At 34.6% G+C, this 14,637-nt stretch overlaps 1 protein-coding gene across 2 annotated transcripts in view; it reads right to left on the bottom strand.

Moving 5' to 3' along the window:
• Positions 1-7,759: 7,759 nt before the first annotated feature.
• The window catches only part of LOC131984487 (septin-7), a 51,367-nt gene continuing 44,489 nt past the window's right edge, over positions 7,760-14,637 (bottom strand). Inside the window, exons 10-13 of one of the 2 annotated variants that reach the window (XM_059349317.1) lie at positions 14,208-14,228; positions 10,871-11,006; positions 10,282-10,427; positions 7,760-8,872 (exon numbers count right to left, since the gene is read on the bottom strand). In XM_059349317.1, the coding sequence (XP_059205300.1) occupies positions 8,836-8,872; positions 10,282-10,427; positions 10,871-11,006; positions 14,208-14,228 (340 nt within the window). In that variant the 3' untranslated portion in view covers positions 7,760-8,835. The remainder of the gene's footprint in view (positions 8,873-10,281; positions 10,428-10,870; positions 11,007-14,207; positions 14,229-14,637) is intronic. The other variant, XM_059349318.1, reaches the window with a different exon arrangement.

The raw sequence follows: 14,637 nt of genomic DNA, 5'->3' as shown, positions 1-14,637 counted from the left end.
GCAGAACAGCGTTTCTTTTGATGGGAAAAATGTTTTATTTATATGGTAAAATATGGAATAAAATGACAATCTTAAACGTGAAATCAACAGTGTTAATATCATTTTACCGTAATATTAGAAAAAGTTGCATCGTATTTATTACGGTAAAGTTCTGGCAACCACAGCTGCTGGTTTTTTACCATAAAAACAACACTTTTTAAAAAATGTTTTTTACAGTGTATCATCCAGTACTCCTATGACCCTCCCAAGGAACCAAGGAACTACCAAGAACCTATGCAATCCAATGCAAGCCCTTTATGTCTCTTTTAATCCTCCTTAGAACCTCTGGGAAAATTCAAGGAGCTTCTTCAAAAATCAAGTTACCCCCATTACCCTTACTAAAGGGGTCCCCTTTAGTATCCCCAGGATTCTCTTGTGGACCTCTGAGAACCCTTGACATGCCATTAACAATTCCTAGAACCTTTTGAATGGCTGCTAAGTAGCCCCTAAAAGCCCATAGTGGTGACAGAATTCCACAAATAACCCCTCCACCTTAATTCTAAGGAATTGAAAGCATTAACATAACCAAATAAAACAAGCTTACCCTACACTAAAACCTCCAGCGTCAATGATGCCAAATTGGCAGCTATCAGCTAAGTGATTCTCAGAAAGAGGTGCACTGTGTTCCTGATCAAGCCTTTACTGACTAGTTCAGGCAAATTAACAGCACACAAAACGTGTGAAGGGAAGGTCTTTTCAGGAGGTGAAAGGCTATGGCAGGGCTAGGCAACCTACAGGTCAGGAGACACATGTGGCCCTTCAGGCCCCTTACAGCAGCTCCCTTTTTCTCCAGATTTGCCACTTTTAATCTCACAAACCTGTGATTTTTTTCTCCTATATTTGCCAATTTAAATTTCATAAATTTGGGAATTTCATATTTGGCCCTAATTGGCAAAATTTAGAGGATAAGAGGATGACCAAAGAATTATATGAAATAATAACTAATCTTTTTTTTTTTTTTTTACATTTTAATTTTCATTTATCATTGATGTATGCCAAAACCAATTTGTGAATTGTAAAAATGTGGTTTGTAAACAGCAGTAAAATACTGTTTAAAAACAAAGTCTGTGGCTCGACGCCTTAACCTCTAAATTTAGCCAATATCAAGTCTAGTTTTGAGTTTCCCTCACCAGGCTAGCTTTCCTGAGATGTTTCGCAGGATTCTCGCCTCTTATTTGCACTTGTGTCCTCACTGCATTCTGACAAAACCATCTTAATAAATGCTCATTGTGACCTATTAGTAAAGTTGGTAGGCTAATTAGGCTTCAATTAAGGCTGTTTTATCTTCATTGTAAGGCAAAAAAAAATTGTGGCTCCATTGTGCCCCCAGACCCCCTACATGGTTTGGTTCCATGCTTTTAGTTGTCAGTGACATATCATTAATTACTTTGATCTGGAATTCAATTAAGGCTGTTTTATCTTCGTTGTAAGGCAATTTTTTTTTATTGTGGCTCCATTTTGAGATTTTTTCTCTTTTTTTTGGCCAACAATGGCTCTTTTTTTAGTAAAGGTTGCCAACCCCTGGGCTATGGCAACACATGCTGAGGGTAAAACCTTTATTAAGTGCAATTAAGGTTTCTAGTACATTGAGAGAAAAACAGCTGTGTCATGGTGAAAGTTCAGGCACTGATAAGGCTGATCAAAGGCTGGAAGGTCCTGTACATATCAGCAGGAGGCAGTTCAGTGCAGGACTATGCTGCCACCTGCTGGAAGCAGAAATCACTGAGCCCTGACACTTCACAGTTAACCCCAGATATCCCCTCATAATAACATGTTTTCATGCCAAAAACTCATGTTTACACTGCCCTACAAAGCCTAACTGCAGTAACTACATTGTTGGTTGAAATGGAGTTATGACTAAAAATGAACTCCTTGATGTCTGTTAAAGTTTGAGACTTCAATTTTGCTTTATTTCAGAGAAATAATTATATAAAAAACACAAAATCCAACTGAAAACCAAAGCGGAGAGCAAAAAGTTCACTTTGACTGTGATACAGTGTAGCCTTGTATTTCTTCATTGTGTTGAATAGTGAAGACAAGAATAATATAAATTATACGTTTATTTGATAGGGAAATTATTATCTAGATAGTAATGAAGTAAAAAAGTGAGATAAAATTATATTAAGACGAAAATATAACATCACTTTATACTATTACATCTAAAACACATGAATCTTTGAATATAGTTGTTAAACTCTTTTAAATACACTTATAACAAAATCAATTTGAAAATGTTTATTCACTGAAAACAAAATCTAAAAGCTGAAAGAAGACAACAACATTGTAGTTACTGCACTCTGTTTCTTCATCACTATTAGAACCTTTTACAGCAAAACCAGAGTGCAGTAACTACGTTTTTGGGGTCAAAGATCAAATAAATCGTCTTAATTTTTGAGTATTAATATTACACCATCAATACATGTAGAAATAATTGTTATATCACTTACCTACATATAACCCATTTGGCTGGCCAGTTAAAAAACATAAAAAAAGTTTTTCTCAGTTTTATCTTAGGGCAGTGTAGTTGTGTGTGTTGCCATTCCAGTTGCTTAAACACTTAAAAAGTGGTGCAACCAACCTATAGCTCTCGTTACGTGATGAGGCTAAATGTATATAGACATCCCAGTGCATTCCGGGATATACGTTATATATTTTACAATATAATATTGCAGTAAGAACACAGAAAAACTACATACCATAAATTAATTATATACTGTGGGGACCATCAGCCATTGTTTTGAGCCCCTGTTCCAATTAAGGGAAATTTTCAATGCTACAGCATACCATATTTTCCTGTAGGGCCCCCCTTTTGTAAATAAGAATATTTCCAAGCCCCCTTCCCCGAGTCCAGGGTGGCCGCCCAACAACACACTGGCATCTCTCTTTAATGAAGCCAATGGACAAGTAAGGCCGTGTCAGTTTTTCTCGCCTTTGCTTTGGTCATTGTGACGTTTAGTGTTGAATAATAATCTGCTTTAGGTTTACCTTGCAGGCCTAGCAGTGCATCTGTTCATCGTTACTAACCCTAACCTCAACCAAGGTTATTATAGTTAACGAAAACTAACAAAATAATGAAAACTAGAATTGAAAAAAAAAACATGAACTTTTAACTGAAATAAAAAAAAGTTTTTAAAAAAACGATAACTAACTGAAACTGTATTTGTGGTTACAAAACTATATAAAACTATAGTGAAAATGTCCTTCGGTTTTCATCTTTGTCAAATTTTTTTCATACATAATCCAGTGTTTCTATTAGAAAGAGGATTCTGTTAGTGAACATGCAGGAACACATGGTAAATATGTTTACTGAGACTGGGATGTCTACACTCAAATCAGAATTCAAAACTCCCAGAACTGTAAGAGTTAATAACTTATTGGGGCTAAGATGGATAAACCAAAAGAAAATAGAGGCAAAATGTATTATGACCTCTTTTAATCTCGCACCCAACACATAGCCCATTACAAAAAAACTAAAACTAATAAAAACTAAACTAAAACTAAACATTTTCAAAAAATACAAACTAAACTAAAACTAGTAACCTCAATCTAAAAACAAACTAAAACTAACTAAATTTGAAAACAGAAATTCACAATGAAATTAAAACTAAAACTAATAAAAAACGATTATAACCTTGACCTCAACGCCATCCAACAACTCTGAAATTAACTAGAAAGCGGGCTGAGACAGACCTGATCACCAACATCAGTGTTGGCTGTATGGGAGCAACATCTGCTGAAACCTGAGTTGTGGCTCGAATAGCACATTAAAACCCAAGGGGTTAGAATAACATGTTCAACTAGAAAATTTCCTCAGGGGAAATTCTGAAAGGGCCACGGGGGCTACTGCCGGTGTGTGTCCACTATGATGAGATGCCGAATGTTCCGGGACTAGAAGGTGATATTAAAAAAAAATTCTAGAGATCTAGAGCTTTTCTAGATTTTTCTTGATTATTTTCTAGATTTTTCTTAATCCATCTCTAGATTTTTCGAAAGCATTTCTAGATATTTCTAGATCTTTTTCTGGATTTTCTAGATATTTGTTTTCTAGATCATATTCTAAATTTTAAAAAAATCTTTTTCTGGATTTTTTCCCTAGTTTTTACAGGAGCATTTCTAAACCATTTTCTAGATTTTTCTAGATCCTTTTAATTTTTTGAAAGCATTTCTAGATATTTCTAGATCTTTTTCTAGATTTTCTAAAAAATTTTTCTAGAATCTAGAAATGCTTTAGAAAAATCTAGAGAAAGATCATTTTCTAGATTTTAGATCAAGAAAAATCTAGAAAATAATCTCAAAATATCTAGAAAGATTTGGAAAAATTAAAAGGATCTAGAAAAATCTAGAAAATGATCTAGAAATGCTCTTGTAAAAACTAGAAAAAAATCCAGAAAAAGATTTTTAAAAAATCTAGAATATGATCTAGAAAACAAATATCTAGAAAATCCAGAAAAAGATTTAGAAATGCTTTCAAAAAATCTAGAGAATGATCAAGAAAAATCTAGAAAATAATCAAGGAAAATCTAGAAAAGCTCTAGGAACAACTAGGAAACAAATTGAAAAAAAGTCTAGAAATATCTAGAAAAGCTTTAGAAAAAGATTTTTCTTGATTATTTTCTAGATTTTTCTTAATCCTCTAGATTTTTCGAAAGCATTTCTAGATATTTCTAGATCTTTTTCTGGATTTTCTAGATATTTGTTTTCTAGATCATATTCTAGATTTTTTAAAAATCTTTTTCTGGATTTTTTTCTAGTTTTTACAAGAGCATTTCTAGATCATTTTCTAGATTTTTCTAGATCCTTTTAATTTTTCGAAATCTTTCTAGATATTTCGAGATTATTTTCTAGATTTTTCTTGATCTTTCTCTAGATTTTTCTAAAGCATTTCTAGATTCTAGAAAAAAAATCTAGAAAAAGATCTAGAAATATCTAGAAATGCTTTCAAAAAATCTAGAGAAGGATCAAGAAAAATCTAAAAAATAATCAAGAAAAATCTAGAAAAGCTCTAGGAAAAACTAGGAAACAAATTGAAAAAAAGTCTAGAAATATCTAGAAAAGCTTTAGAAAAATTTAGAGAAGGATCTAGAAAACTCTAGAAAGTGATATTGAAAAAAAACCTAGAGATCTAGAGCTTTTCTAGATTTTTCTTGATTATTTTCTAGATTTTTATTAATCCTTCTCTAGATTTTTCGAAAGCATTTCTAGATATTTCTAGATCTTTTTCTGGATTTTCTAGATATTTGTTTTCTAGATCATATTCTAGATTTTTTAAAAATCTTTTTCTGGATTTTTTTCTAGTTTTACAAGAGCGTTTCTAGATCATTATCTAGATTTTCTAGATCCTTTTAATTTTTCAAAATATTTTCTAGATGTTTCTAGATTTTTCTTGATCCTTCTCTAGATTTTTCTAAAGCATTTCTAGATTCTAGAAAACAAAAAGAAATCTAGAAAATCCAGAAAAAGATCTAGAAATATCTAGAAATACTTTCAAAAAGTCTAAAGAAGGATCAACAAAAATCTAAAAAATAATCAATCTAGAATCTAGAAAAGCTCTCAGAAGAGCTAGGGGAAAAAAAAATCTAGAAAAGTCTAGGAATATCACATTTTTTTTTAGAAAAATTAAAAGGATCTAGCAAAATCTAGAAGATGACCTAGAAAAAAATCTAGAAAATCCAGGAAAAGATCTAGAGATATCTAGAAATGCTTCAGAAAAAAAATGAGAAGGATATTAGATATTTTTTACTTGTTTTGGAAAGTCTTGACGAGCCAAATTTTCTTGTTCCATTGGCAGATAATTTTGCTATTTTAAGCAAAATACACCTAATTTTTTTAAATTAATTTAAACAAAACACAACATAAATCACCAATTGACAAACACAGTAAAAAAGGAAAAGAAAAAGAACAATAAAATCACAAAACCAACCTAAATAAGTAAATAAATAAAACAATAATAAATAAGAACTTTAACACATTAAATAACATTAAAACTAAACTAGTCACAAACAAACATCAAACAGGGGAAATTCTGAAAGGGCCACGGGGGCTACCGCCGGTGTGTGTACACTATGATGAGATTCTTCAGAGAACTATGTCCTTTAACCTCAAAAAGTGTGTTTGTGTGTGTAATTAAAATCACATAAAGTTACCTGTGTGTGTGTAATTAAAATCACATTAAGTTACCTGTGTGTGTGTGTGCGCGCGTGTGCGTGAAGCAAGTGTATGCATATGTGAGGAGTGTGCGCGCTTAGGCGCGTGTGTGTATCTGTAACTGTAATCACATCAAAGGCAATCAGATCAAAGCAATCAACAGAATTAACTGACACCTGCCAATGTTCCGGAAGAGTGACAGCAGGCAGAGGTGGACAGACTTTCTGGCCTCGAACAGAAAGCATTTTTGGCAAAACCATAATACCTATCATTGATCCGACTTCACTTTGAGCATCCTGAGTTCTTCCTGAACGTCTACACGTTTTTTTTTAGGAAAAATGAAAAAATTGCTTTGTTAGAGTGAATTAAAAAAACTGTTACATCTCCCTTTTTCAGAAATCTTCCTGCGTTTTTAATATGGGAGCCAATGAGGCTGTTGGTGCGTGTTTGTGGATCATCTGTGCGTCCTACGCCCAAACTATAACTCTGACAGCTTTACCTTAGGATTGTGAGTGAGAAGACAAATTTTCCTACGTTTCTATGTATAAATTATTTTTGTAGAGTGGAATTTGCGGCCTGGAGCACAAATCAAATTTATTTTTTGACAATTTTTTCTCTCCCTCTACACTCTGAGCGATGACATCACACACTGTGACACGAACATTCCGTGCAATACACACCCATTATAATCTCAGAATTTCTCCAAAAATGAATATAGTCATTGAACAGGGATTGATAAAAACGATATGAACTATCGAATCGTGGATTAATACACCGATACACAAGACTTGTGTCTTCTGTTTAAAGTTTAAATGGAGTCTCTAGGTGAAATTATGCCGGAGAAGTAGACGTTTAAAAATCTCCAATTAGTTCTTTTTCGCTCATTTTTTTTCGGCCATCCCATTCATTTCAATGCAAAATTTTGGGCATTTTTTCGCGACTTACGGCGCGAAAAATTCATATTCTGTAGAGAAAAGTAATGGCACACCGATCCTGATCAAACCGCACGTTTTGATATATAATTTGTCCTGCAACTCTTCAACACTAAGTTTTTTTTGTTTTTTTTTCATTGGCAAGCACATAATATCACCAAAATGTATTTTATTAAAATATACACATATTTTAATGCAAACAATTCTATCATTACTGTAACATTTAATCATTTTTTCTCATCAATGTTCATTCAGATTTTGTTCTTTATACATTGTTAAAAACCATTATGTTTGATTATATTCTGTTAAATTATACATTTTTAAACAAATGTATATTTATTTTTATAAAGCTTATTCAATATTTATTGTATATAAGTGTGGGGAAACCATGAAATTTGTATCTGGACGCATTACAGTAATGAATTTGTGCATCAAAAATATGAAAATATTTCAACACAAAACAATGAATTGTGCCTCATTATGGCTATATTGTTCATCCACATAAAAGTGAAATATACTTAGTTTAATAAAGTATGTCCTTATAATCCTCACAGACATAACTTAGACTGGCTTCATGACAATCACCCACTTGGTCTAGTTATGTATATTTATCAAACATTCAGCCAACATCTGTTTTTACCCCATCACAATTTTATTATGTGACTTTTTACAATAAAAGACATTAAAAAAATACAGATGCAGTACACAAACATTGCTAAATGTGATGTAAAGAAAGCCAGCTTGGTACAGTTATTGAGTTGACCACTGTTGGGCTGAAGTATCTCAGCTCCAGCTTTCACCAACATCTGACACAAGCTTTTATCATCCCGCCCCTGGAAAGATTTGATTCTGCTGGAAATTATGTTTTTTTAATAGAACCTGCACAAGAAGTTCAAATAAATTCATGTAAAAGCACTTCAAGAGAAGTTTCTTGACATTGTTACACTCCGCATGAGTGAAGTCAGGAATACATGCACGGTTTCCAAGAGCAAGGCTGGAAAACAGACTATGATACTGGCAACAAAATGAACACAATTTCTATACCAGGGCCTATACAATATGCAAAAAAAAAAGAAATGAGCAAAACGTAAGAAAATGTTACACATGGTTGTTAAACACTGAAGTTCATGGTTATACAATTTACATTACAGGAGATGAAGAGCATACCACTGGGAGGAAGTTAAATGTCATACCTAAATAAGTGAACCGAAAGATACATATACATATAAAAAACAGTGCCTGAGGTGAGCTTCAGCCTGATGCTGTCCGCCAATGTGCAGGAAGTGACCTGTTCGTTTGTTTTTTGGCATTAAAAAGATGCAGCACAGCAGTGTAGCATCCAACATTCCCAAAGTAGAAGAAGAAAAGAGGCAAGAGAGACTGAAATCTGAACTTTACCCCCCTGTTTGTTATGAAAGAAGACCATCAGTTGAATTTTCTATGTGAATAAACTTGTTTTGTGAGCAGTGAGCCAAAACAGGAGTGCACACTGAATCAATATAGAAATAATACCAGCTCTTTAAGGAGGAACATGAGGATGAGAGAAGGGTTGGTTAAATTCAGATTCCAGACAACACTGCCCCCTGGCGTTCACTTGATTATTACACAGTAATATGGTCAAACAGCGGATGTAGTTGATTGACAGGTGCTCTGACAATCTAGGCTGGCAGGTTGGCAAAAACTACACTGTAACATAAGGAAGGTTCTCCAGAGTTATTCATTAAAATATCTTCTTCTTTTTGTTCTTTTCCAGGGTCCTGAAAAACAAGAGGACAGAAGAAGAGTTAGGACTGTCTGCTTGGTCTGATCATGTCATGTGTTTAAGGAATTCCTCACTTCTGGGCTCTGTGTTGGGATATCAGTCGATGATGAGCATTTATTGCTTCCCAAATCTGATTCAGACACAATCACCCACCTATTGGACATACAAATCCCAGATACATCTTTTCTATCTCATTTCTATTTTTTTCTATCTAAATTTCTAATATTTTTTAAGATCCGCCGGCACAGCTTTGCTTCTGGTCCCGAGGTCCCGTCTCATTACAAAAGGGGACCAAGGCTTCGCTGTCCATGCTCCACAGCTGTGGAACTCCCTGCCCGGAGATCTCAGGCAGACAAGCTCAGTGGCTTCTTTTAAATCTCTTCTAAAGACTCACTTTTATCAATTGGCCTTCTCTTAATTTCCTTTTATTATCGTTGTATTATTACCTTGTTGTGAATGGTGATTTTAAATTTTTTAAGTCCAATTTCTTTTTGTGGTTTTATTTTGTTGTTGTCAGTTAATTATATTTGATATGTTTTATTTCTGTTGTACAGCAAAATGTAACTCGTTTTTGAAGTGCTATATAAATAAAGTTATTATTATTATTAGGGCCGGGACTCGATTAAAAAAAAAATCTAATTAATTAGAGGCTTTGTAATTAATTAATCAAAATTAATCGCATTTTAATCACACATTAATATTTGACCTGAGAACAGTGAGAAGTAATTTTTTTCACATGGATTTTTAGTATACCATTGAATAATGACTGAATACATAAGCTTAGGGTTACAAAAATATTGTTTATTTTTGTTCAAGTCCAACAGACCAGTGCAATTTTTGCCATTAATGTAGCAATAGCATATTTAGAAATATAGTACATTTCAGAAATTCAGGTAGCCTATAGGTAGGTAGACCTTCTGTAAACTATAATACTTTGTTTTTGTAATTAAAACACAATCCACGCTAGCTACCACACTAGCCGCTATATGTTTAGCATTGAGGTGATACTTGAGGCTGGATGTGCTGCAATGATATGTGAACCATGCTCTTATCAACGCTTCCATCCGTTATTTTTTTTAAACAAGATGTCCCATCATTCACGGGGCCAACCAAAGCGCTCTCATCAGCTTCTTCGTTCATGTTCAATGTGGTTTGTTGTTGTCTGAACTCATGAAACGCTAGTTGGTGCTCCAGTATAATCGGTCCGCCTGAAACTCATCCAGTGAGAAACGTTCTGCGGTGCAAAAATAAGTGCGATTAAAATGCGTAAATTTTTTTACGTGTTCATTTTTGTGTAATTAATTAATGTTAATTAACGCGTTAAAGTCCCGGCCTTAATTATTATTATTATTCTTTTCAACTCTGGAAAGCATGATTAATCACAGTGTGTGACGTCGTGTTTACCTGGAGGCTTCTAGTTTCTGCTGTTCCAGAATCCTCTGCTGGGCCTCCCAGCTGGCCTTCTCCTCCTCGTGCTGGCGACGTTTCTCCTCCAGTTCTCTATGCTGGGCCTCCAGGTTCTTTTTCATTTGCTCATGACGTCTCTGGAGCTGCAGTGACACGAATATACAGTCAAGAGTTTAACCAAGCATTAATAAAGTAACACAAACTAATAAACATACAAACAAAAAAAAACCCTAATTAGTCCACTTAGGCCTAAAATGCCTGGAAAATGTCCGTAAAACCTATGGGCGATTTTAAAAGAATCCCCTAAAACCTGAAGTTTTTCTGGAAAACTGAGCTCCTTCCGCTATAGTCGTCTTCCGCCATGATTTCAAAGTTCTGAAAAGTCCCATGATGCATTGCAACACTCCCACATGCATTCTGATGCATTTCATTGGCCAAGAGACCTAAAATAGGTGGAAAAAAACTACAAATACTACAAAACGACGTATCTGCTTTCCTGGCTTTAATGGTAGAATAACGCAACAGCGCCCCCTGTTTTAATGGTAGAAATGTGGTAATGCTTTAATGCCTAAATGGGTTAGTTTACCTCAGCCTCAGAGTCTCTGAGCTTCTGGAGCTTCTCCTTGACCTTCATCTCAAACACTTGTTCCATTTCTTGTTCCATCTTCTTCATCTTGGACACATGGTCCCGTCGCTCCTCATCCATCTGGGCTAGAGGACTCCTGGAGACATAAGCCACAGTTCATTCAGATAACACACAGTGGCAGGTATGTGGATGGCCACACACCTGTGACATCCCAGGAGGACAATTCTTGTGGCTTCAAAAGGTCTTTGTGGTTGCAGAGAGATGAAGAGGAGGAGAGGCAGGATCAGGAAAGGAGGAAAGGCCTGGCCTGCTTGCCTTCCCTGGAAGCCCCCTGTAGGTGGATGGCTTTCAGCGAGGGTGGGAGCAGGAGGGTGACAGGGATTCGTCAGGCATTATGAGGAGATAAATCCTAATTGTGATACTAACCGTGTCCTGCTACGGTGCTGTATTGACAGCCTACCTACTGGTTGCAGCCCTGTTGGTGATCCTCAGCTCTTGGGCAACAGCAGCTGATATCATCTTGTTTGTATATGTAGAACTTGTCTGATGAGTTAATGAGCAATGTTAATAAAAGCAAGTTAAAGCACTTTAACATACATATGCACTTTGAGTTGCATTTGTATGTATGAAAATCGTATATAAATAAAGTTTGATTGATTGATTTTCTTATACTCTTAGTATATTATATATTGTATGTATATCTTTTATAGTCAAGTATGTATATCCATATATAATGCCGGTACAATATATCATATTATATCATATCTTGTGTGTATATATATATAAGTATATTTATACATTTTTACATATTTTATTTGCACACCCTGCACAGGCTATATGGATATGTGATGACACACTATATATATATATATATATATATATATATATATATATATATACTGTTGCTGCCATTACTATTATTACTATATACTGTGATATACTACTATTATTATTGTTATACTGGCCTTATTATTATGATTATTATATATTATTTTATCAGATTATTATTACTATTATTATATATTATACTGTACTATTATTATATACTGTCTAGTCACAATAACATTATTACCATAATCATCATCTTGCCACTGTAGCTTACCTACCAACTGATCTTCTGTCCTTGTTCTATTCTGTTTTTTTCTTCTCTCAATTGTTGTTTTTCTTTATTCTACCTCAGTATTTTATTCTATTGTATCTTATTGTACCTAAATACCGGACTGCTGTGACAACTGAACATCCCTTCAGAGATGAATAAAGTAATCTATAACTATATATATATATATATATATCCACTTTAGCTTGCTAAATTAGTTCACATTAGCTGTGTAGAGATTACGGCTAATTAGCAAATGTTAGCATGCTAGAACTAAAACTATTATTGATGAACACATAAACGTTCACTGCCTGTTTTTAAGGGCAGTCAGATGAATTAAAAATGTTCCTGTTGCAATAATCAAATTCAATGTTTTTTGATTGCATTAATGTATTTTGTTTAGCTAAAACTGCAAGTAACTGTGGGGGCTTGTTGACATCTCTGTAGTTCTGTAGCCAAGCGAGAGACATCAAAAAAATAAATCAGAAATGCCTGATACCTCCAAGCATAAATACCGGAGCATTAATTAGCTAGTGGTAGTTTAGGATTAATCCATGTGTTGCACAGTAAATTCTTCAGCAGGGGTTAAAAAGACATGAGTAATTAAGCTGCAAAGCAAGTTGCCAATCCAGATTTCCAACCCACTTTAGATAAAAACATTCCACTCCTGTATGACAAAAGCCCCGATGCAGCGTCGATGGCTGCATTATTGATTATCAGACCATAAATGAGACAAAAGTAACTAGTTGCTACTCCGCCTCACTCCCCGCTGCAGGCATACTACTTCCTGGGAGAAGAACTGGGAGGCTGGCTATTTAGCTAGCTAGCTGGCTAACTCCACAATGCTTTCATGCTACACTAGTCACAGAAAATGAGCCGAGCAAAGCAGTCACTCATCTGCTAATATGCTAAACAAGGTGCTTTCCTACACTGTGAAAAGAGATTGTGGATGAAGCATTAAGTTGTAAAATATTCAACTCATGTAGCGGCTGGCTAATTAGCTAGCTAGCAAGCTAGCTAATTCCAACATGCTTTTATGCTGCACTGGTTACAGAAAAAAGCTATATATATATATATATATATATATATATATATATATATATATATTGGGATGAGACAAATTTGGACATATTTATTTTACAATAAAGAAAACATTTCTTATTTAAATAACCAAACTAAACGAACTAAACTAAAGTGTGAATATATATTTATGTGAATTATGGACGTCCTATAAAAGATAGTGGTGATAGGAGGTGAAACAAAACAAGTTTCTGGTAGGGATCAGATAGTAACACAGAGGTCCCTCCACCTCACTCCCTGTTGATAGGAGGCTATTTCACTACACTTCAAAACTGAAATCCAAGTAAGATGAAATATATTAGATCAAGGGGATATATGCTTATTTTTTGTCTGATAAGATAGTTCTTCTTAGTAAGCAGGTTTTATCTTAGACTGTTTCACTTTTTTGATATAAAGATTCCATGGCTTTTGCCTTATTTCAAGAATTTTATAATTGATACAGTATTTGTTCCTGTATCAAGAAAAGTTCACTAGTTTTTAGTATGACTTTCAAGAAATAGAATGCCTATGCATATCATTATGTCAAGATGACGGCTCTCGCATTTACTCATTATTAATTCAAGAATATTTTTCAATATATTGAGAAAATAGGTCACATGTATTTCATTAGAATCAAGAAAAATGCACTTGTTATTAGTTAGAATATACTAATTCTAAGGTATTTGTGGGTTCATTGAGATTAGATATTTTTACTTGTTTTGGAAAGTCTTGACAAGCCAAATTTACTTGTTCCGTTGGCATTTTGCTATTTTTATGCAAAACACACCTAATTTTTGTACTTTTTGAGAGCTGGCTTTTTGCAGTGTAGGAAGAGCAGGAAGCAGCTAGCTAGCTTGTCTGTCTCCAGAGCTCCAAGTCTCCTCACGTGGAAATATTCTGCCAGTAGCACGAAGAGCTAGCTAGCGAATTCTTGTCTAGTTTGTGTTCTATAAAACAGTACATTTATCAAGGCAGCCAATCAAGCTGCATCAGGGTTTTCATCATGTAGCCAAACAGGATCCGTAAATTAATATAATTTTGATTAAAACCAATGTGTAAATGTCAAAGTATTGCAGGTGACAAAAATAAAAATCAGGAAATCAGGGAAAATGAAAATGGAGTAGCGATAGGAATGAATAAGCATTCTTTGCAGAGGTTTTGAAGAAGTGAAGTAACACTTACATGCCTTCAGCCGTCTCAGTTCTAAAAACAAACAAATGCACAGACACTTAGCATGCTGCCATAAACCATGCATTAGCTTGTGAGAGTGTGCTGGTGATCAGTGACAGCTGCAGCCGGTGGATTAGGAGTCAGATGGTGCCTCAGTTAGTACAGTCAGATTAAACACAACTGATAGTGGTGGTCAGTTAGTCACAGGTTAGTGCTGGCTTGTTTGGGCCAGGAATGGGTTTAAAGGTTTGGGCTGCATTAGTGACAGCTTGCTATCTTTAATCTGTAGGCCAGTCGCTGCAGACTTTGACCTCTGAACTGTAGTTTCCATGGCTACACAGTGAATGAGCTGCTCAGAGTGTCCTGATAGAACCAGCAGCCAAATCAGAAACAATATCCCTACCCAATATTCTACTCTGTTGATCTGTACAACGACATCTAT

Source organism: Centropristis striata, chromosome 14 (genome assembly GCF_030273125.1).
Source record: "Centropristis striata isolate RG_2023a ecotype Rhode Island chromosome 14, C.striata_1.0, whole genome shotgun sequence".
Classification (NCBI taxonomy): Eukaryota; Metazoa; Chordata; class Actinopteri; order Perciformes; family Serranidae; genus Centropristis; species Centropristis striata.
The sequence above is the reverse complement of the archived record's forward strand: the minus strand, read 5'-3'. Positions and strand labels throughout refer to the sequence as shown.